General features: G+C 39.0%; 1 protein-coding gene across 1 annotated transcript in view; it reads left to right on the top strand.

The window, feature by feature from the left end:
• SEMA5A (semaphorin 5A) overlaps window positions 1–24,461 on the top strand; it is a 320,624-nt gene that overhangs the window by 91,312 nt on the left and 204,851 nt on the right. The window contains exon 4 of the mRNA XM_045566609.1: window positions 13,178–13,223. Coding sequence (XP_045422565.1) covers window positions 13,178–13,223 — 46 coding nt within the window. The remainder of the gene's footprint in view (window positions 1–13,177; window positions 13,224–24,461) is intronic.

Genomic DNA, 24,461 nt, shown 5'->3' with positions numbered 1-24,461 from the left:
CTAGCATGGCAGATGGCCTGGTGGACAAGGACATGTAGGATCACCAGACTTAACAAATAAAACTCCAGGATACCCAGTTATATTTTGAATTTTTGCTAAGCAAAAGCAACATGTAATTTTTTATTATAAAGTGTGTTCCAAATATCTGGTGACTCTAGGAGCATGGGCTGTATTTTTCTGTTTAGAGCAGCATGTGGTATATTGTAGGTACTTGATAATAAATGACAGGAAAGAAAAAGGGGGTGGACTGGCCTTGCTTAGCTGAGTAACCCTGAGCCAAGGTTACTTCAGAACCTAATTTTCTGATCTTTAAAGTTGATATAATAATTTCTGCCCCTTTCAGCTGTTGTGAGGATTAAATGAAATAATCCATGACAAGGGACTGTCACGTTAACAGGCACCCCGGTAAGCACGCAGCCTGAGGGAGGCTCTGAGCATCTCTGGGTTTCAGCACACGTGTGTGTGCCTTTCAGGCAGATATCACTGAAGGGAGAGAATAGGCATTTCACCTAGGAAATTTGGTGGGATTAGGCTCAGAAAGTTTGAGAGGGGGTGTGTGAGCCTGATATAAAACTTTAAAAATAACCCAGCCCTCAGCTTCCTGTTTGGCAAAGCTTGACCTAGCAAGAGAAGTTTAGATAACAGGTGTATATTTCGGAAATCAGTAATGGTTTAAAAATATGAGCTATGGAAAAATAGAATGATACTCTTTATTTTTTCATAGTTAGCACTAGGCATTGTGAAGCCATTTGTTGGATGGTTTCACTTTATATTTGTGATACTTGATGTTTCTGAAATTGGATTCAGTTAAAGATGCTTTGCACTCGTTGACAAAGGAAGTTCATTGTGCTGCAGAAGGGTAACCTATCTTTAGGTGATTTGTGGTTATGTAGCCCCGGAAGGTAGCTGGATCTGAATTCATGCAACTTCTGGAAGGATCTGTGCATTTACCATTTCCAAGGGACACATTAGCTTTCACATTATTTTAAATGCATTGACATTCTTGTTTTGTTTTACCCCAGCCTTTTTAAAAATTAATCATATTTGTGTTTTCAATGATGAAACTTAGGCATCTTCATTTTAGACAATGTGGAAAATACAGTAAAGCGTAAAGAAAAAAACAGTTTCACAGATAATCACAGTTAACCTTTTCAGCTGTTTCCCTGTATTGATTTCTCTTTATTTCTATTCTTGGGATAATATTTTTTGAATGATTGTATACTTCTTTGTCACAAATTCTACTAAAATCAGTTTCCATGGTATGAAAAAATGAAATATTTCAAAATGAAAGAATATTTTATGGATAAAAATTCTTTTTGTATAGATAATTATAAAAGTAATGACAGTGATAATACTCCACAAACTTGGTACAACTGTAAGTTTTGCTGTAAGATAGAATGTTGCAGCAGATGCAAGAGAGGGTGATTACATTTTTATTTCCCAAATGAATTAGTTTGTCTTTAGTGTTTCAGGTTCATTCTAAGGGTGGCAAGTGATTCCATCCCGAATTACTCTGATGTGTATTCTGTGCTGAATTCTAGTGTTATTCCAAATGGCAACTAACTGGGTCCACACTCAAGGCAGTGTTTGCTGTCAGGGCAGTTACAAAGTAGTCATATTTTAATAATGCTTGAAGCCCTGCAGTGCTAACAAGAAAGAGTTTATTATCAAAGTGTCTGTAGCCGGAGTCTTTGTCACTGAACCACGAGGAAGATAACCAGGCACTCTTTGTGGCTATTTAGGTACAAAGATGTGGTTTTTCTAAATGAAAATATTTTTAAACATATATCTCAGTTTCTAAAATGTGAATTTTATCCCTTCTTTTTGTTTGTTTCTTGGTATTTCACTTTTTTCTTCCCATAAGATGAGTTTTGATTCTCTTACTCTTCTCCAGTAAGCTTTAGTATAATATAAACACGTAAATTGAAGGGCACAGTCTTGCAACCTGTGCTATTTTAGTAAGAAATACCTATAAGTTCTCACGCAAACTCCTGTGAGTGTCGTATGGCCTCAGTCGAGGGTGTTTGTGTGCGAGCTTACAGGCGAGAGTTGATGGCGCAGCCCCCTGCCCAGGGGTAAGACGTGGGATTGAGGCCCACGGACCCAGTGCTTGGGTCCGGTAATGATCATAACTGATGACAAGCATAATGACTTATGTCCTTGGAAATGTTTACTTTTAATTCTATCAAAATTACATCACAAAATGGGAACATTGTTAAGATACCTGGGATGCATGAATCTCCTTGTACACCTGACCTGATAGGGCAGCCCATAGCTGCACACCTTGCGCACCTCGTCTGATGTGCTGTCCCGTAGCTACAAGCCGCGCATACCTGACCCTCTAGACCAGCCCACACTTGCCTGGATTCCTTGTGCAGAACCGCTTGACTCGCTGTGACAGTATTTCTAGATATCAGAAGATATTTCCGTATATATGGCTATATGACAGATAGTATAGATTTCTTTAATCAGCATGTTTATTACTAAAAAAAGAAAGAAAGAAAGAATTAAAATCTGAGCGCTTCCAAGGCAGAGAGCTTGGTCTTCTTTACTGTCACAACAAACTGATAGTGTGAAAAATTTCAGTTTATTATTTTGAACCATCTGTTTTGCTCATGGTTTAAATCTACAAAACTAAAGATAAAAAAGGAAAGATTAACTTACTTTTATTATGTATGCCGGGCTCAATTTGCTTTAAGTGTTCAAAACCCTTAAAAGTTAAACTTCTGCATTTTCAAATGTTCACGAGTTTATCTGAGCATTCAGTGATCTGGGATCAGGCAGCGCAGGCCACGGGCAGCTCAGCTCTCCGCTGGCGTGGGCGTGGCGAGAGGGGAACCTCTTGCTAGGTGCTCTTCCTGGAAGCAAGATACAGGAAATGTATTTGAGTGGTGAAAGTGGAAGGTCTCCAGCTGACAGTTAAACTTGTTTCCTTTTACTGTTTACACTGAGCTGAGTTTTGATTTGCTTACCTGGGAACTCAAGGCAGTGGAGACGTCTCAGACTGCTGGCCTCCCAGTAACCTTAACACACATGCCTTCTCACAAGATCACACTGAATAAATGGCGGGCTTCTATTTAATTACAGTGAGTTCCTTTTAGAATGACTTTGCCACTGGTTCTAAGCAAGGGAAGCTAAATTTTAGATTCACATAAAATGTATTTATTGTTTTAAAAGCTGGCCAATATCATTCTTTTCTTGGTTGTTATAATTCCCGTTTTTACTTGAAAGTTTTACCTTAGGATTAATCTGTTGGAGGCAATATATAATTAAAAGGAAAACTAAAGATGTTTATGAGATCAGTGATTCTGCTTCCAGTAGCCACACTTCTTCCTCTTTTCCAAAGTGTATATTTTAGTCCTGTTTAGACAATTAAAGGGAATGCATGCTGAGTGGCATGAGATCGGCGATTAGGAGTGAATCCAAAAAGACGTGGCACCCCCTCCAACCCCATTGCATAGGGAGATCAGAGGTAATGCTCATGTTGACGTTGTGTTTACATTAATTATGACTTGGGACAAGCAGCTGGGGGTGCAGAAGGAAAGGGATGATGCTTTTCATCCTGCTGGTTTTATTTTTTACTACCCTATTCCAACTTGAATTATTTCATTACTTTGAACCTCTGCTTTAGGGTTAGGTATTTGCTTCTCTCTGTCCCTTTCCTTTCTCGTGCTGGGCCTGACACAGTGTGTCTTTGAAGATTCTCCTGGCTTCTCTCTGCTTCTTCCACCTGTTTTCCCTTTCTTCTAATTGGCCTATTTGATTAACAATCTCGATCTGTGTTACAAAGTCTCCCCTTTATCTCCAGCATTGTTACCTTTTGTCCACTATTTGCCAGACATCAGTGTTCCTAAGCATCAGCTGGGCGTTCATTCAAACCTGAGATTCCCCTGCCCAGTCCTCCCAGCTCTGCCCATTCAGGTGGCGTAGGAGTGTGTGTGTTTAACAAACCCGCGGCCTGTGGAGGCTCTTGGGAAAGACTTCTAACTATCGTGTTCCTTCTGCTATTGTGAAAAAGAAAAATCTGTAGTTTTTTCCCTGCTGGAGCTGGGAGAAGATCAGCCTAGCAGAATAGTTATTTATTTCATTATAAATAAATAAGTAAAACAGCCTTCCCTGGGTTCCAGATCTGCAGACTCAGCCAACCACAGATCTAAAATATTTTGGGGAAAATACACCAAAAAATAACAGTACAACAATAAAGCTAATAGAAATAAAAAAAAATACAACTATTTATGTAGCATTTACATTGCACTAGGTATTGTAAGTAATCTAGAGATGATTTAGAATATATAGGAGGATGTACGCAGGTTACATGCAAATACTGCACCATTTTACATCAGGGACTTCAGCACCCACAGATTTTGGTATCTGAAGGGATCCTAGAACCAATCCCCGGGGGATACCGAGTCATGTCTGTAAATAAATAAATAAAGTCTTCTAGTATCCCAGATCCCATGAAAGAACCAACAAAGGAGTGTGTATGAATAATAATTAATCAGCCTCTTTGTCTGTATGCGTGTGCCCACAAACTTTGCGTGTTGAGAGCTTTTCTCCTACCCAGTCCTGCATGGAATCTGTCAGAATTTATAAGTTCATGTAGTTATTCTGTCAGGATTCTTCATTCATTCAATATTTATTGAATCTATTACTTTATGCCAGGAAGTATCTTAGGCATGGGGGCAACAAAGATGAGACATCTTCTTTACCCGATGAAGATTTTATAGGCCAGTGGCAGAGTCAGCAAGCTGTGGCCCCAGAGTTCACCCCCTGTTTTTGTAAATAAAGTTTTATTGGCACACAGCCACATCCATTCATTGGCACGTCTGCAATGGCTCCTTTGGAGCTAAGACTGCAGAGTCGAGTAATTGGGACAGAGGCCAGAAAGGCAGAGAAACTGCTCTCTGGCCCTTTAACACAAAGCTTGTTGATCCTGGCCTAGTAGACATGACAGGGACACAAGCAACTAAATTCTCCAAGGGCAGCCTGAGCAGTAAAGGGATATGAGGGTATTTGGGACTCAGGAGGCTACCCTGGGAAGATCCTCTTCCAGCTGGGCCTCGGAGATGCCTTAGGAATCCGGCAGGCAAGAGAGAGCTGCATGAGGAAAGTCAGAGATCCAGACGAGGGTGAAAAGAGCTCAGCTTGGTGGCTGTTGGTGACTGAGAGGGTGAAGTCATTGTAGATGAGGTCCTGAGTGTCAGGTGAGGCTGGATGATACGGGAGCTTGGCCCAGTGACTCCAACTGGGGCAGGCTTCAGAGTGACCTGCAAGGCCTTTCAAGGGTGCGGATGTCTGGGCCTCTCCCCACATTATCTCAATTAGACTTTCTGGAAGTAATGACAGAATCTTTGGTTTCAGCAAGCTCCTGAAGCTCTGTCAGTGTGGCACATTTGGGAACCTCTGCTAAGGGCATTGAAGGGCCCGGGAGATTTCTAAGCTTGTGTGTTTATATCCTCAGGTTTGCATTAGGAAGATACTTCCACAATATTGTGCGCAGAACGTGCTAGAGTTTGGAGAGTTTGGAAAACTTGGAGGTAGGGACAGCAGCTGGGAGTTGTGGATCCAGTGAGAGTAGACAGCATGTAAACTTGGGCAATGGTAGTGGACTTGGAGGTGAGAAGCTGGATTTGAGAAATGTTTCAGAGCTGGTTTGATGGTGATTGATGGCTGATAGAACGAGTGGCTGTGGGCAGGGGACAGAGGTGACTTTAGTAAGATTGGGAACTGTGACTGGACAGCAACAGCTGCGATTGAGCATATGGGAGAATGAGCTGTGATATTTTGATTATTTGAAGGTATATGAGATAAAAAGTCTCAGATTTTACTAACTCTGAAGATAACCCAGAAAAATATTTGTATGTGGAGATAATTTGGAGGGTGAATATTTCTAGGAAGCCACAGGTTAAAGGGATCATAGGAATATTCAGTTGGCATTTTTTTCAAATGCAAAATTATCTCTGTTAACTGAAAAATGGCAAGGGACAAATCAGATACCCCTTGGAGTCACAAAAGCAGAAGTTACAAGTTAAATTAAGAGCAATAAGTCGTCATCTGCGATCTTCAAAGCACTTAGACATTTGCAAAGAGTATTTAAAGCATAATACAATTTAAATTATTAGTGTGATTATTAACAATATTGATGAATAATTTTTGCCCTAAATAGACTTGTGGAAAAAGATTTTTATGATCTCTTATCTCTTACGTTTGCTAACAGTATTGTGCCTAATTATTCCATGGCATTAAAAGTCCATCTTTGTTATTTCATTCTACTTCCTAAATAATGAGAAGTTATCCTTTTAATCTTGGCATTGAAAGATAGAAGAGTGTTATTAAACTGATTTGATCTTGGTTTTGATGTATTCTTTGAAACTTATTTCTAATAACCAAGACTTTTAAGGGGCTTGAAATACCCTTTTTGGGATAGGGAATGAAATAAGTTAATACAATTGTGAGAGAGTGGGTACTAGACACATATAACAACAACAAAAATTAATTAGAACAATTTAAAAATTTTTGTAGCCCAAAGAGTATATATTTGCTGCTTTTGGGGTGGGCAGGAAAAATTCTGACTGAGGAGGTAGCTAATAATATGATCATATTATACATTTGCCTCCATATTTAAAAATATTTTAACAAAATACAAAACAGAATTCAAAAACTGTGATCTAAATGTGATATAACTATTTAAATATAATGCTATACTGTTCAGAACAGCTTTGCAATTTTGAAATTTAATTAACCTCTCAAAAACCTGTGAGAACAGTACATGAAAGAGGCTTTTTTCTTTAGGACGGTTCTGACTGCAGGAAAATAAAGGCTCCTAGAATTTGCCTACAGTCAACCAGCATACTGTAGAGTCTTGGAAACTGCCATTGCAGAGAGGTTGGTGAACTGCATGCGTTAGCTACATGATTACATTAAATCTTTATGTTCTTTAAGCTATTGATGTCACTGAGATATTCAATGCTTACATTTAGATAATTAAAATAACTTTATAAAAACATTTTGTGTAGTAAAGGATATAGTTACTAGTTTTCTTTAGATCCATTGTTAAAACATTTTTATAGATTTACTTGCTTTTCTATCTGCATTTCTCTTAGTGCAAAATGCAGGTCTACCTTTCTTAATTACTCTGCGACCTATTCCTCAATTAGAAGCAAGCCAATAACTCACATGTTCAATAAGAACTTGGAATGGATTTTTTTCTTTGATTTTATAGTCATATTCATCAGAGACCAATTGAGTTATTCTAAGAGAATGCCATTTTAAAACACCTGTGTCTTTCATAATTTATGGAGGTCAGAGTTAAGTTTTATAGTGTCTCTAGATAAAATGAGCCATTTAGTTAATATGCTCATGATGGCTCAACCTTTTCTTTAATGCCGGCTGAATTTTATTACTTTACATGAAGATACAAATGAACTTCATCTATTAAGACCCCCACTGTTCCCTAGGAGAATATATTGTTGTGCTTGGTGATTTGTTGCTAATAGGCCACTGGGGGATGTGATGGGACCCAGGAATGAGTTATTCAATCCCAGAGTCAATAAGAAATAAACTCCAGTCAAGAGGGAGAAAAACCCACTCAGATGTCTAGTGGGGAAAGGATGAACAGGCCTCAATATTGTCATTTTGTATCTGCCAAATTTAATGGCTTTGTGATTTGAATTATTCAGTCTATTGGATCTATGTACTCCTCATATATTATTACTCCTAAAAGGAATATGGTTTATTGCATTTGAATGTTCAATGTCAAATTTTATTCTAAGACGTTTGAAAAAAATGTAGATCCATGCCAAGGGAAGAAAAACTCCTGTTTTTATTTACTATAGCCGTAAAACTGAACTGTTACACCTTGGTAAACTCTTCCTTTGTACTTCTGTAATGGGAGGAGAAAAGTAGAGATACAGAATTGCTCCCCTACGCTCTATAACTAACACATTCTAAGAATCTAATCTCTTAACATCTTGCACCGCTGCTTTTTTCCCTGAAGAATGGCAATATTCCTTGTTACTACCTGTTTACATCTAGGGGTGTTATGAAGATTCATGAGACCACTTAAAAGCTTTGGGGTGCTCAAGGCATTGCCCCTTTAGAGAAACTGACCCTGTGTGCAACATTTGGTTAGCATTCCCAGTTGGCCGGGAGCCAGAAGCGTTACTCCTTCATGTTGGAAAGGTTGGTGGCCTCTCTCGTGAACCCCACGTATATTGTTTTCCCTCCTCTGTGCTCTCACAATTGCAAGATAAAGTGGCTGCCTCTTTCGTAATACCCTGGAGAACAGCCACTTGCAGGGTTCCATAGATCTTACTTTAGTGTGTGAGTAACCCCACATCTGGGAATATCAATTTTTTATTCCCTTTAGAAGATTTTCTTTCTTTTTGTAACCTTTAACTTCATAGGCCATTGACCTAAACTGTGATAGATCCAGCTGTCTTGAGAGATTTCAGGTTCCTCATGTTGCCAGCTAGATTGGAATTTTGCCTACAGCAAAATTCATGTAGAATTGTACTTAGAATCAAATAGATTGAGGAAAGGGGTTTGAGAATAGTAGAATCCATAGTGGGGGGTTTTTTTTTTTTCATGTTCTTGGGTTCTAGGGAGGTGATTAGGGAATTAAACAAATGTTTCATTTATGATTAATCTTTTAAATTTTTTTTTAAAGTTGACAATTGTAACAGATAAAGTAAATATTAAAATGTGTAATACTGTACATTTCTAATATGGAAAGGTCCAGCAAGGCATTTAAATTGACTGCTTGGGTTTTGCATAGCACATACTCATTTATTGTACACATATTTAAAAGCACCTACCAACTCTGTACCTTAAAAATCAAACAAATGAAAAAAATCAGTAACAAAAATATAACCAACCAACTGGCATGAATATAGACATTAAATAGATGTTAAGGATATGCAAGACTATAAATAGTTCTGATAACTCCAGTTTTAAAATTTTTAAGTAAGCTTCATCAACTGATTTTATGATTAACAAATAGATATTATATACAGTAAATACTTATTAAATAAATGTGTACTAACAAAGAATTATTTTAATTATTTTATATGTTGAGGTCCCATTTAAGATTATTTTGAAATAAGTGACTCAGCTACAAAAGGTAAACAAATGTACATGAAAAAGTACTTGTCAGGAATTTCTTGAAATTGTTCATGATAAAAAGATTTTTGTTAGATGACCACTTATTCATCCAACTCCATTTGGCATTTTATATATTTAAAAACAGTCACAATCTCTTAGGAGTTTGTACTATTTAAACACATTGACTTACTACTGTATAGTTTAGATAAATGAAGAAATAGGGCCACTCTTCAAATTAAGTACAGACAGGGAGGTACAACAGAACTCAGGCAAACTAACAAGCGAGAAAAGAGGCACCATTTAGTTAGCCAGACCCGTAGGACCAGACTGTTCTCTTCGTGGAAAGACATACATCACAGCCAGATCACAGTCCCACAGGTGAGAATTGATTGCCTAGAATCAGAAGTTTGATATTAGCAGCACTAAGGCTTGAATTGTCTTAAAATGAGTTGTAAATGTTCTTGTACATGGGCAGTGAAGATACGAAATAATTGTGCTGTCAGAACTGATTTTGTGTGTGTCTGTGTGTATGTTTAGTGCAGGTGAAATTAGGAAGGGGACATTGAATGACAAATTGGTGAGGCCATGCATGAGGCACAGTGTGATAGGGGACACCAAGGTGGGGGGGATTGTTTCTAATCCTAGGACTTTCTCTGAAGCCTCATAGTCTTGGACAAATCACATCATACCTCTTAATTTACAGAATTTTCCTTATAAAATTGAGAGGTATATATACTCTTTAATGACAGTTTAGCTTTAGAATTCTTGGATTCTATGTTTTTTTTTTCTTTTTTAGATTAAGAAAATTGGGAAGGGGTTAAAAAAGTCACTAACTTGGATAGAAAATACTACTGAAGAGAAAGTTCAACTCCTCCTTGATGCTTCTCTTGGTTGGGGTGTTGGGCATGGAGTTGGTGATGGTGGTGGTGGTATCTCACAATAACTGTGGTCTCTTTCCTCGTAAGCATGCCCCTGCTCTCTGCCTCTTCCTTTCTCCTACTGAATGTCTCTGCCACAATATTGACTTGCTATTACCCATGAGGTCGTTGGGAGGATACCACAGTTCTCAGGCACTTGGTGGAAGGAAAGGTGGATGGTTGAATCCCACTGGCATTATTCATGGAGTGGAGGGCTGTTGGGACCTCAGAAGTGGAAACATAATGGTCAGAAGGGTTATATTTACTTGGAGAGATGTGATCTGAGAGTGTGGCAGATTTGTCATCATAAGGCAGTGTCCTCTTCTATGGAAAATACCTGAAAACTGGAACCAGGGGTTGCAGACAGTGAAGTCTATACCTTCTTCCATCCCCTTCCCAAGTATAGAGAGGGCTTTGAACTTTTCTCTCTAGTCATCTTGCTAAGAGCTCTACAGAACATCATGGGCACTGCCATCCTTTCCTCTCAATGGCCTGAGGGCACTTCCAGCTCTTCCTTTGGGTATGAGAGCTTCTTTTCAAGAAAGTTCCCAGAGGTGGATACTGTAGTGTGAACATGCCTGTGCACAAGTGTGTGTGTAAGTATGAGAAACAGCCTTGGGATATCACAAAAGCTCTTAGATAATTCACTGACTAAACATATGAATGGTTTATTATATTGGAAATATTTACCGAAAAAGTATTTGTTAAAATCACCAGTGGATTGGAAAGGGTGGGATGACTGTGTTCAGGACCAATGACAATATAAACAATGTTGTCTACTTTTCTAAAAATCCAATAGCACCACCACTATCCCTACCAACAACAATCTTGGTAGGTGAACAAGGAGGCTAATTGTGCTCCTAACCTACAATTGCTGGGGAGCAGATACACTCTTTCTTTCCCTGTGCAATGGAGAATGTGCCCAGAATTTCAATGTGTCCAGAAATTTTAATATTTTTCATAAACTAAGTAGAAGTTGCTACTATTAATTGAGTGCTTACAATGGGTCAGACACCATTCTAAGTATTTTCATTAGATTTAAACCTCATAACAACCCTAGGGGGTAGGTCTGATTATTATCTCCATTTTGCAGATGAGAAGACTGAGGCATAGAATGGTTCAGCTTCCTTCCTAAGATCATATGGTGGCAGAGCTCCAGCTTTTGTGTGGATATTCTTAACCACCGGGTAATACTGTGTCCCACAGGAGAAGTTACAGCTCCTGAATCCAGAAAGCCAAGTGGAAAATGGTGTGAGGCAGGGATCTGAGATGCTTATAGAGGTGATGGGTGCACTATGACCAGTAATCACTTCTGGTGCCACTTGTAAGCCCCTCTTCTGGAAGACTTATATACGTGTGTGTAGATTTCTGACTTCCTTTAGGCGGGGTGTGCTGGTTTCTGTGTCACAGGTGAGAGCTTGGCGAATCTTGAAATGCTAGCCAGCCTCCAGTGGTGCTTGTCTTGGCAGCTTGACTGCCCACATTCCTTCCCCTTGAGACGACATTTCTGTTGGATACCTGGCCTCATCATGATGCCATCTAAATAAACACAGACTCTCCTGTGACATTCCCTCCACTCAAAGGCATCCTTAATCTGGTTCTGCACAGAGGGCTATGGCTCAACTGTAATAAAAGACAGAGGTTTTCCTGAGATGGCTTTGTGGTGAAAGTGTCATGTGCCAAGCAGTGCTTCTGGAAGCTTCTCTGTTGTATATCAGAGGTTAAATGGGAGAGGCAGAGAGAGTGTGGTGAAGAGGCTCTTGCAGTGGTTTGGAGGAGATGATTTTGACTCAGTGCAGGATGGCAGTACACCTGTACTGGAGGGAAAAATGTAAGAAAGCCAAGTGCTCAGGAGGTAATGCCTTTGACTCCTGAGACCTCCCTAAAAATGAACTTAGTCCATTTTCGTCCTCCAGCTGTGTGTGTCCACTGGCTACTGAATATCAGCCTCCAGGGTGCTTTCTTCTCCCTAACTCTGTCCACAACCATAGTGATGCTCCTTGGTTCCTTGATGTTCTTAGGGCTATGCCCCTGGGCTGGCTCTGCTGTCATTTGTCACTTCTACTGGGACATGATGTTCTGCTGTTGTATGTATCCCCCACTGCAATGGTGAAAATAGCCTATGCTTGTTTCTTACCGATGTTGGAAAATTCCTCTCTTAGTGCTATAGTAGTGACCTTGGACCAACCCAAGGTTGGTCCCTTGGCTTCTTAGAGATCCCTCCCTATGCTCATTTGTTTCTTAGGGTCTACTTTTCATCATGTGCCAATTTCTTCCTGCCATTATTGTTTTCCCTGAGCTGACTTTCTTCTGCCTTCCTTTCTGGGGCACTACTGTCCCAGCCTCTCACCCACCTGGTGGTGAGGAGTCACTCACCCATTCAGCTAGAGGCTGAAGCATCACACAGTGAGGGAGGCCAGTTAGTTGTTTCCAAAAGCTACAGCAGTATAGTTCAAACATGATGTAGCTGACATTTATGTTTATTTTTCCCTGTGCTCTGCTAATCCTGATTGCATATTTCACTGTTCTTCCCCTTTAGTGCTGAAAAAAATGATAGTTTTCTTTAATTTCCTGTTTTACATGTGGACAGCAGAGATGTCTCTTTAAAACCTTTGATGGCACTTTTTTGGGGGGAGTAGATTGACAAATTCATATTTCTGAACTTATACTCTGAATCCATTCAAAAAGGTAAAGTACTATAATATTCAGACCACTGGTTGAATGTAAAATATTAATTATGAAACATGGTGAAGGTAAGTTATGAGTAAGAATGGAGACACATGAAGAAGAGTTTTATGTTGTCTTACTTAAATTTAGTGCAGTTTCAGAATGGAATGCCCTTTTGTCTATTCCACATAGCTCAAGAGAGCCAATTAATGACTTACCCTTACTTTAATGTCTCTCTCTCTCTCTCTCACACACACACACCCACACCCACTTGTTAGCGTTCTCACCAATGGCAAACGCATGGTTGTTGATGTACTGAATGCCACTTTGTTCTCTGAGGGCCAAGGAAAACTGTGTTAAACATATTCTTAAAAGGAGGATGCTTTTGAAGCCAAAATTATTAATTTTTTCCCTTTATTCTTAAAATTTTTATATACTGTAACATTTTTGGATCCGTTAAAAATAAGCCTGCTCTCTTTTGTATTTTGTAGAAACTACCTCTTCAGGTTGAAGCTTGAGGATCTGTCTCTTATCCAGGTAGGTGCGATTTATTTTTCTCAAGCTTTGATTTTCCATCCCAATGCACTCACTGTTTGAGAGGATGAAGACAGGTGTATGTAAAGGCATTAATCAAGACCAGACAGGGCTTTATGTCCTCAGAGGTTCAGGCTGCCGGACTGTTGGCTGCCCTCTTTGATATGCGTCAGCACCTTCTTTAATTCCCATTTAGCCTTTGCCTCCTGCCATGTGACCCTCTTGGTTTCAGCAATGTGATCCCGATTTTCTCTTCCCCAGATGGTAGACAATTTGTGGAGCATTACCTCAAGCTCTGGTAGCATTCCTTTCCCCACAGTTAGAGTAATCACTGATTATTTGGTTTGATGCATTCAGCCATCAGATTCTGGTAAAACAGCTTTGTTTCCTCTTTAGAATTTATAACTACATGAATATGAATACATGGGTTAAGAGCCACATATAGCAAAGAATAAATGATAATAGATAAAAATGCAGTTTTTACCTACTCCTGTTGTTGCAGTTTGGAGAATGAACTTAATTAAGATCCTTGGCCTGAATAGAATATTCATTTTAGTGGCAGATCCAAATCACAAAACCCACTTTTGCCCTATTGTCTTTTAGAAGGCTCTGATAACCAGGGTCTCCTGGCGAAGGAGAGGGTTAAGACACAGATGTTTCCCTCACCACAATTCTGGAACTACTTGTGGACTCTGTGGACCATGCAGAATCCTTGGGCTGCGCATGGTTTGGTGAAAATTCTTCAACCAATTTTAATATCATCTCGTGCACTAGAACACTAAGAAGTAATTGGAGAGAAGCTTATGTTATTTTATTCTCTCTGTAATGCTGGAACTTGTGAATATCTGGAAACTTTAAAGCTAGATTTTAATATTAGGTCTACCTGTTACTCATCAGGGGCTTAAAATAAGCCAATCCCACTACCAAAGCTAATACTGATAAAAAGCAAGGGCTCTGCAGACTGATAGGTCAAAATGTGTGATCCGGCCCCATGACTCCTAGTAATTGCTGGTTTCCTCATCTGTGAAATGGCCGCAGATCACCACCAACCCCATACTATCGTGGTGAAAATTAAGTAAGACTTGCTAAAGAGATAAAGCATACTAATTTCTCAACAAATGTTTACTGTTTTTGAATTTTAAAAGTTCTCATAATAAATGATGTCTCATAATGTTGTTATGTTTTATTGTATCACAGCTGGCAATGAGCTGTCTTTCTATTGAAATTTAGTATGTAACTGGTGTCTTTTTTTTTTTTTTTTTTTTTTTGAGACAGAGTCTTGCTTTGTCAGCCTGGGTAGAGTACAGTGGCATCATTGTAGCTCAGTGCAACTTCAAACTCTTGGGCTCAAGCAATCCTGCTGCCCAAGTAGCTGGGACTATAGGTGCATTCCACGACGCCTGGCTCATTTTTCTAGTTTTAGTAGAGACAGGGTCTCACTTTTGCTTAGGCTGGTCTCGAACTCTTGAGCTTAAGCAATCCTCCTACCTTGGCCTCCTAGAGTTCTAGGATTACAGACATGAGCCACTGCTCCTGGCCTATAACTGTTGTCTTTAAATGAGTTGGTTGATTGGTAAAATTATGAATTTATTAATAATAAATCAGAATGATCAGCAATTTGAAAATATTATGTTAAGAAAAATAAGCCAGGCACAGAAAGATAAATACTGCATGATCTCACTTATGTGTGGAATCTAAAAAAAAGACAAACTCTTAGAAGCAGAGAGTAGAATGGTGGTTACCAGGGGTTTGGGGGTCGGGGGAAGGTATTAGGGAGATGTTGGTCAAAGGATACAAAATTCCAGTTAGATAGACAACAGGAATAAGTTCCAGAGATCAATTGTACAAAATGGTGATTACAGTTAATAATAATATATTGTATTCTTGAAAATTGCTGAGAGCAGATTTAAAGTGTTCTTACCACAAAGAATAAGCATGTGAGATAACACATATGTTAATTAACTTGATTTAGCCATTCAACATGTATGCATATATCAAAACATCATGTTGCATATAGTCGATATATACAATTTTTATTTGTCAATTAAAGAAAGAGGAGCAATTTAATCAAAATGCCATCTTAAAAATTATTGCAGACAATCTTTCATAAAAATGCAGATCTCTCAATAGAGAGGAGCCACGTATTTTTCTCATTTTGATTTTCATGGTATAATACACTATCTGTTGTATGTGTTAAAAAGTGAGCCATATATATGTGTGTGTGTACAAATATATGTTTACATGTATAGATTTGTTTGTCTTCTAGTTTCTAACTTCTGTCGGCTGAGAGAGTCTAGCAGCATTGGTATCCCAGTAGCAGTGAACACACATAATGCACAGTACTTGGTTTCTAAATATAATTCTCTACTAAGAGGAACTAGAGAAATGGCTAATTCCAGGGCTGAGCAGGGAGAGACTCAGATAAGACTGGAAGATCTTGTTTCAGAAATTAAAAAAATATTGAAAGAATGATAAAGGTGTCAAAAGGACCTAGGAACCAGCTGAAAGTGGGCTCACTGAAGAAATTTGGGACCATTTGTTTGTCAAGATAAATAGTGATAGATTATAACAGGTTAAATAAAATAAGCATCTGTGACTATATACAAACATAAAAAATAAATGAATAAATAAATGAGGCAAAAGGGACTGCTATTTCTTACTGTAAAATACAATTAATAAATATTGAAGGAATGATTTAATTTGAAAATTATCTTTTGGCAACCATCACACAAAAACTTGATTTAGGCAAAATTATCAATGGATGTTAAAATATGTGAGTCAGAGTTTGATGATAGCTGGGATATTTATATAGTGTCAAAGTGCTGACCTATCTAATACTTATTAATTACAAGAGTAAAACTTGTAACTTGATAGTGAAGAAAACTGGCAAATACCCTATAACCAGGTAGTTGAAAGTGACATCTGAGTAATGAGACAGAGTCCAGGGATTTGATGTACTGAGAAGGATGAAACAAAATTTCTGTGACATTCCAGCCAAAATTGTAACCAATAACCTCATGATGAGGAACCATTAGATAAACTGAGGGACATCCTAAAAAAATTGGCCTCTTTAAATATCACAAAGTCATAAAAGGTACAAAAAGAATGAAGAGTTATTCTATCATAAAGGCAAACAAATAGACATGATGATCAAAGCAATGCTTAATCCAAATTAAATCTTGGAACAGAAAGTATTGTCTTGCTATAAGAGCATTATTGGAACAGCTGGTAAAATTTGAATGTCTATATGTAAGATAGTAGAAATGTATTAATATTAATTTATCCATTTTTATCACTGTAACATTGTTATGTAGGAGAAACTTATCGTTCTTTGGAAAAACCTACTGCAATATATAGGAGTAAAAGGTATCATTTCTGCAACTTATTCTTAAATGATTTAAAAATTACTATTATATACATATGTACATATGCAAAAACTACACCCAGATGTGCAGAGGAAAAAAATAAAGCAAATGTGATATAGGAGTAATCTAGATGAAGGGTTTATGACCATCTATAGTTATATTCCTGTAAATTTTCTTGACAATATGTCAAAATAAATAGATGCAAAATATTGGGAGATGTATTTGCTGTTAGCACACATATATTTGGTATTATTGTGAGAGCCAAGAAACTAATTGCATTTTTTTGGTCAATGCTTCCATTTGTTATGACTGCCTTTGGTGGAAGTCAGGTTTAGGTTATTGATGGACCTCAAGGGCTCTTGTTGGAACGTGGAAAGCCAGCCAGCATCACCCCCTGGTGAGAGCTCGGTCTGCTCACGTAGGGCCAGTGGAGAAGACAGTGACTTTCCCAAAGGTGGCTTTGAAAACTCAGCTATGATAACAGGTGTCAAACATTGATGTACCATTGGTGCAAGGCAGTGCAACTTTCATTTTTCACATTCTGTGGTTGTGAGCACAGTTCTGTAGCCTACTGTTTACTTAGCTGGGAAAGAGAGAAAGCTGGAAATTCTTCATGACATCCTTGTTTTTATTACAGGAACAAGGTCTGCTTGATTTCTATGAATATTTCATTTTAATTTAAATGGCCATTTCCAAGGGTAACCAAAAGGAATAACCACTCTGGTAAACAAAGGGCTGTACTGGTGTTATGAACAGTGCTGTCCGATAGCAGCGGAATGTGAGCCACATCGGTAATTTAAGATTATCTGGTAGTCACATTGAAAAATGTACAAAGAAGCAGGGGAAATTGCTTAAAAGAATGTATTTTACTTACCTCATTATGTCCAAAACATTGTCATTTCAACATACAATCAGTATAAGAAATTAATGACATATGTTATGTCCCCTCCCCGCCCCTTTTTTTGGTACCAAGTCTCCGAGCTCCAGTGTGTATTTCGCACTTCCGCTCATTTCCCTTTGGACTGGCCGGAATTCCAGTGTTGCAGGCGGCGGTGCTGCCCCACTGGCCAGTGCAGATCGGGAGGGACAGAGCGTTTACAACCTGTGTGCCTTCCGTTAGTTCATAGAAATATTATTTTCTAACAAGGATCATCTGGATTAATTTGTGTATCTCGGGCTAATAATTTTCTCCTTTCCTCTCTCTCCAAAGATGGGAAAGTATTTTTTGAATGTCGAAAAATGAGAAAACTAAGATCGAGGAGGAAGCCCAATTTCAGGAGAAGTAGAGAGAATGGGAATTTAGCGCGGCTCAGCTGTGGCCTTCATTTAGCTCCAGGCAAGGCTTCCTTTGATCCTGCCCCTCTGCAGGGCGGCACAGTTTACTGCAGGTGGCAGTTTGCATTACCTGTGTCTCTCCCCATCACCTGGGGCACTTTCTACCTTGTCTGGTCAAGCTGCTTATAGTTTCCCAAACCATAGGGTATTTCCCAACATTAAGCATTTGCTCTTGCCATCCTCTCCTAAATATTGACACCTTTGTCCTCTCTTCTCACTGATCCTTGAGTCTCACCTGAAGCATCATCTCTTTGTCACCCTGGATGGCTGGCCACCCTCTGAGGTGTCTCACAGCCTTTATTTCTGACTAGCACTTACTGCCTTGTATTGAAATTCACTCTGTGTGTTCTGAGGAGTGTTTTATTTCTCTTTGTATTCTCCATATTAGATTAGAGTATTAGATTAGGTTACCTGGTAGGCGGTAGAGTCAAAACAAATGCCTGTGCAAGTTCTAATCCCTTGGTATTTAATAATATGTTTACTCTTTCTTAATCTTTTTTATGGATCATAAGGTAAGCTTCATATGTTTGTCCCTAAATTCAAGAAAAGCAAAGCAACACAACCCGGAGACTAGAGCCTTAAAGGATGCTTTCTAGAAGATGTATCCTAAAGCACTCTCACCTTAAGTGTGCCCAGAGCAGGATTCTAGGACAACACAGGAACATCTGACTCTGATACATTCATTGCTTACGAACCAATCACCTCTCTTCTCAGTACTGTTCTACACTTTTCCTCTGCCCCAAATTCTTCTCCTGCCTGGACATTGGTTTAGCATCAGTGGTGAGAAAGCAGATTTTGAATAATGGTCCTTTTCCCTTCTGTTTAGTGATCTTCATAGAATTCTAGAGATCCCACTGCTTTCTCCCCTGGGATCCAATGTGTTAATTTAAGTCGAGCAGCCACAGGAGGAGGACAGTGGACACCCCTCCCCATCCTCCCGCAGGCCAAGGTGGTCCCCACCTTGTGTCTGTCAAAGCATCGCTGTGCATGGTGGCTCGTACTGTAGAACCATGCTGAAATTCAGCGATGGGAAAAATGGACTTTTGTGGGGTGGCTTCAGAATGAGAACACTCACTGATTGCCCGGTGAATTGGATACGGGGAACAATCAGGTTCAGAGGCCTTTTACCTTTTGCCCAAGAGAATCTTGTCTTCCTAGTAAACTAGAAACATCGCTAGGGGAATGGCTAGAGCTGTGAAGGTTTGAGCAGGAAGTGGGATATTATCATTGTATTATCCCAACGGGGAGTCATTTGAGGTAAATCTCTTGGCATCACCACAAGAATATTCACATATAGATATACCATGAAGTAAAATGCCTTTATCTGGAATATTTCTTCTGATTTTCAAACATATACGTCTTAATATGTTAAAGAGAAAGATCAAGAGTTGCTTTTAATTTAAGGAAATAAAACCTGTTTTTCATCAATGACTAGAGAATAAAATATTAATGTGATATCATTTTAAGGTGCCTTTCCACTCAGAGGCTGTGATGAATTTCTTTGCAACTCCCTTTGTGCTGAAATTTAGTGATTACATATTGAAAAATCAATCATTTTCAGGCACAGTGATAGTTGACCATTATGTGTTTTTTCTACTTCATGTCATAATAACAGATTCAAATCTTCACCATCGCTTTTCTTCTTGCCTTGATCATGGAGATTATTTTACAAGAACAAAGGTTTTTGAAAAATAGAAACATGCAGTTGGCTGCAGGACTGATTCACAATGTGTGGCCATTGGGGATCCCACTGCGGGTGGCCCGAGGTGGACACTCGTGGAACAGAGTCTGAAGAACACAAGGGACTGCAGCTCATTTAACCTCACCATCCTTCCAGAGTTCTTTTGGGAAATAGCTCGACATCCATTTTTATATTGTTTTGTTACTAAGGAAAAGGAATTCACTGCCTATGTCTCACTTACACCTACTAGAAGAAGCAGCACAACTGAGATCTTTATTCCAATTTTCCACCTGCCTCTCTGTGATTTCTAAATTGAAAACTGTTAAATCTCTCTGACTACATGATCAATATTGGCAGAGAATTCTCTCGAAAGCGAAATTGGATATTAATCTTTTTTTTTCCCCTGTATATCCGGGTTTGGGGAATTGAATTTCAACTTGAGTCAATTTCTAGACTGGTTGTTCTCAACTGAGGGCAATTTTACCTTCTGGGAATATTTGGCACTATCCCGGGACATTTTTAGTTGTCCCAACTGGTAAGGGAGGCTTTGACTGGCACCTAGTGGGTGGAGACCAGGAATGGTGCTAAACATCCTGCAATGTCCTGGGCAGCCCTTCCCCGAGTGGCAAAAACTTACCCAGCTCTGAATGGCATTACTGCCAAGGATGAGAACCCTGTGTTAGATGATTGCTGCCTCAGTTTCCACATGTTTTGAAGAAGCCATTTTTCTAGTTTGTGGTATTGATTGAATCTATAAGATCTTGATAGGCTTAGGGAATTTCTCTCTTTATATTTATTCATATGTACCTTAATATATAACTGAACACAAATATGAATCCTTAGTGGCCATTTCTAAAGAAGCTTCTGGGATTTTTGAGTTTAAATTACTTTCTTTTATTAATATGAAATTAAATTTAAAAATAAATTGAGTCAATTTATAATACCCTTTCTAATGGGTCATAACACTATAATATAAGTACCCTTTGTTGGAATTCTTCTGTATAATTTAAAGAATGATATATTGATTAATAATTTAGAATAACTATTCCAACGAGATATTTACATTGATTAATTTTTTAAATTATGTTTCATATTTATTGAGCAAGGAAAGACTGGTCTGTCCTGTAGCTCTCAAAAATATGATTCTAAACTTTCTTTTTTGCTTTTATTTACCATATGTTTTTAAAATCATAGTGTTGTAGAAGTGGAAGGTTCGTAAAGATTATGTTTATCAAAATCTTTCAGGAGTTAGCAAACTAAAGTGGTTGGATCACAGTTAAGTTTTATCAAAACACAGCCACACCCATTCATTTGCATGTTGTTGGCCTATGAGCATAGTTTAAAAAAGTTTTATTGTAACCTAGACATACCCACTTTTTTTGCATAATGTCTATGACTGCTAATCAGCGGACTTGGCCAGTGGTAGCAGAGACTGTCTGGCCTATAAAACCTAAAACATATACTAACCCCTTTAAGAAAAAATTTGTGACCTGTTATTGTACCCAGTACTTAGCAAGTTCTCAGTGAATATTTCCTGAATGGATGAGTGAACACAATATGATGTAGTATAATGTTTTTAAGTTTGTCAATATTGGGTTGACGTGTTTATTTGGACTCCTTGTGCAACAATTACGTGGATCCCAGAAGACTTTGAGCTGTGGGTTGGGAACATAAGATAGTGCAAACATTTTTTCCTAGGTATTAGGCTCTTACATCTGCTTTCCTGGTGAAAATTTCCCATCAAAAGCTGTTTTATCTACTCACTTATTCAAACACATTTATCCCCCTTTTCTCATAACTTCCCAGATGATTTATAGTTGCTTATATATATTTTACATACATGAGGACTGAAATTTTGCTGGTTCCAGAGAAGATTAGCCAAATTTAGTTAACTGTTGTTAAAAAACCCTGCACTCCCGATAGCTAAACATTCACATGCAAAAGACTTATGTCTCCCTCACAAGACAGTCCAGTGCAAAGTCTGTGAGGGCTCAGTTCTGTGCTGCCACTTAGGAACCTAAAATATTCTATATTATGTTATCTCGTCTTTAACCCACACCTCCAGAGGAGGCATGGAGGAAGGATAGAGGGAATGGCGGATCATGTGGAGGAGATCTACTTGGGCCATGCCAGGAAGTGATATATCCCTACTGCCCAAACTCCATTGGCCACAACTTAGTCACGTAGCCTCAACCAACTGCAAGGCAGGCCGGAAAATGTGGTTTGTCTGCACACCCAGGACGAAGTGGAAAACCTGGGCATTCAGACGTGGGCAGGCATTGGCATTTTCTCCCAGACAGTGCTGGGATGGACAAGACTAGCCCCTAGGGATGTATATAACTGTCACCTGTTCTTCCCCCACCCTACCCCACCCTTCCCTTCTAATTTTTTACTACACACAAACAGATTTGTGCACGCTTCTAACATTTCTGTAAATAACAAGCAGGGATACTTTGAACAAACCACTTAACCTCTCTGGACCTCAATTTTCTCTACAGTATGTTTTGGAGTGGAGAGTCAGGAAGAAGAGTAGACTGGATTATCCCTACAGTCCCTGTCAGCATTAAAATTTTAAAATGTATCATCCATCCACTCGCTCTTTCTTCTGTCATTGTGTAAATGATGCCTGAATTCCTATTCCTTTAAGGAAAACTTTCCCTACTAATTTGAAACATGGTGTTACACTTATTGGATGTAACTTTAATGACCTAATTTCTCATGAATACTGGTGACAGCAGCCATAATACTAGCAGGCAGTGTCGCTCATGCCCTGAATCTGTTCTAGGCTCTTTGCGAGCATCTGCTCAGATAGTTCTCCACCAGCACGAAGGGGAAGGTATTTTTTTCAGTATTCTATGCTGGAAGAGTTGCAGCTTGGAGAGTTTATGAGATTTAACCAAGATCACCAGCTGGTATGTGGCAGCGCTAGGAGTTAGACTTGGGGGTACCGGGTGCCTGCGGACAATTGCTGCTTGATCACTAACTAATGTGTTACCTTATTGTGCTCATTGCACTGGCTGCCATACTACATAGAGTTGATATATGGCTTAGAGGGAATATAACTGTTCATTTGTAAGTGTCATATTTATATACGAGTTTTAGGCCAGGTGCCTTGGAAACAGTCTGAGGCAGCGATTCATGAGCCACGTGATTTATTTAGGGCACATTCTCAGGAGGTAGGAAGTGAAGGATGCAGTAGAGAAGGAAAAGAAGCAAGGGATTGTTCTCAGCTGATCCCAGGGCCAGCTGTGCAGTGTGACTAAAGTCACAGCTGATTCTGTTTGAGGCAAGGGCAGTGGCAATTTATACCCGACTCTCCTTTGCCCTTCAGTCATTAGCTATGGGCTGCTGAATTGAGAACATTTGGTGACATACCCTGGTGAGGGGGCACTCGTCAGCCAAGAGCCATTCTCCAGGGAGGGGACAGGTGAGACCCAGGATCAGCCAATAGTGACAGCAGCCGGGGACGGGGGCCCTGTTCTGTGAGGAGAGATGAGTTCTTCTTGCTTAGGGTTTCCTGATGTTGCTGACTCTGACAATGGTCTTTACCACCGAAGAAGTAAAGTGGTTTTATGTCTTTGAAAAAACTGAAATACACACTTTATTATCGAATGTGTTCTGTTGTATTGTGCACACCTTAGTTTCTAATAACTCTCTTTATCCATTTCTCAGTTTCTCCTTTACCTGTGGCCTCAAAAACAGAAGAATTGAAGATGCATGAATATTTTTCTTAGTCGTATGCATCACTTAGTTTGGTGAAATGAGGTCAGGAAATCTCTGTAAGCCAACAGCAAACACTGTCTGGCCATCACAGGCTTCTAGATGAAGGGAGAGGTTCATTCCACTTATCTAAAATGCAATTTTGCTTCCATTTCAAAATGGCCGAGTGCCTGCCACGGCTGCTGAATGGTGGGTGTGCTCAGAGCTCTCTGCCCTGCTTTCCTTCCCTCACCCGCATGCCCTTCCAACAGGCTGCCAGGAATAGATAAGCCAACACACCAGGAAAACTCTTGCTTTCAAAGTGAAGTAATGATATCTTGTTTGGGTAAGAGATAGTGTGTTCTACCAACTGGTCTGCCAGTTACCTAGGGCACAAATGAAAATTAAAAGCAAGGGAGAAATATAAATGAAAAAAAAAACATGAGTAACATCAGCCTATCATTCTCTGGAGTGAATAGACTGAAATTCTTGATTTGGTGCCCTTTGCACACATGAGCCATTTGTCACCTGACTTTATTCATAACTGTGATGGAGTTGGGTAGAGTCACCGTGGACAGAGCTGAGATGGGCGCTGCCCTTGATAAACGTATATCTGCCAACATTCCTTTTGTTATGCTCTTATAGCTAGCCTGTAGGAGTTTATATATTGTTTCTTCATTAGATCACAATGTTTAATCAGTTTATGTCAATTCTTACTGGTCTGGGGGCTATTCTGCCTTTCTCAAATGATACTACATGATCTTTGCAATGATTTTACATGGGTTGATTATACAGCTTAATTTTTGAAATTAAACTCTATTTTCAACTTTTGGGGATACTTCATTTTTATTTACGTGTGTTCTAGATCACACAGAGGTGAGTTCCTCATGTGTAAGTTCCCTATTAACAGTAATCTATTTCATGAGAAAATAGGTATGACTATATAGGGAATTAGTTCACATTTGAACTCCAGAGAATTCATGCAATTCTTTGCCTAAAAATTGTCAAGCACCATTTGAATAAAAGAGCATTGAAATTAAAGGCAATTTTAAATTAGAGCCATTAGTTTATGGTTCAAGAGGGTAAAGAGAACCCATATACTGATCTTACATTCATCAAAAACAAAACGTTTAAATTATAATAAAGTTATATGAAAGGAAA

This window comes from Lemur catta, chromosome 12 (genome assembly GCF_020740605.2).
Source record: "Lemur catta isolate mLemCat1 chromosome 12, mLemCat1.pri, whole genome shotgun sequence".
NCBI lineage: Eukaryota > Metazoa > Chordata > Mammalia > Primates > Lemuridae > Lemur > Lemur catta.
Note: the sequence above shows the minus strand (reverse complement) of the source record. Positions and strands in the feature narration are given on the sequence as shown.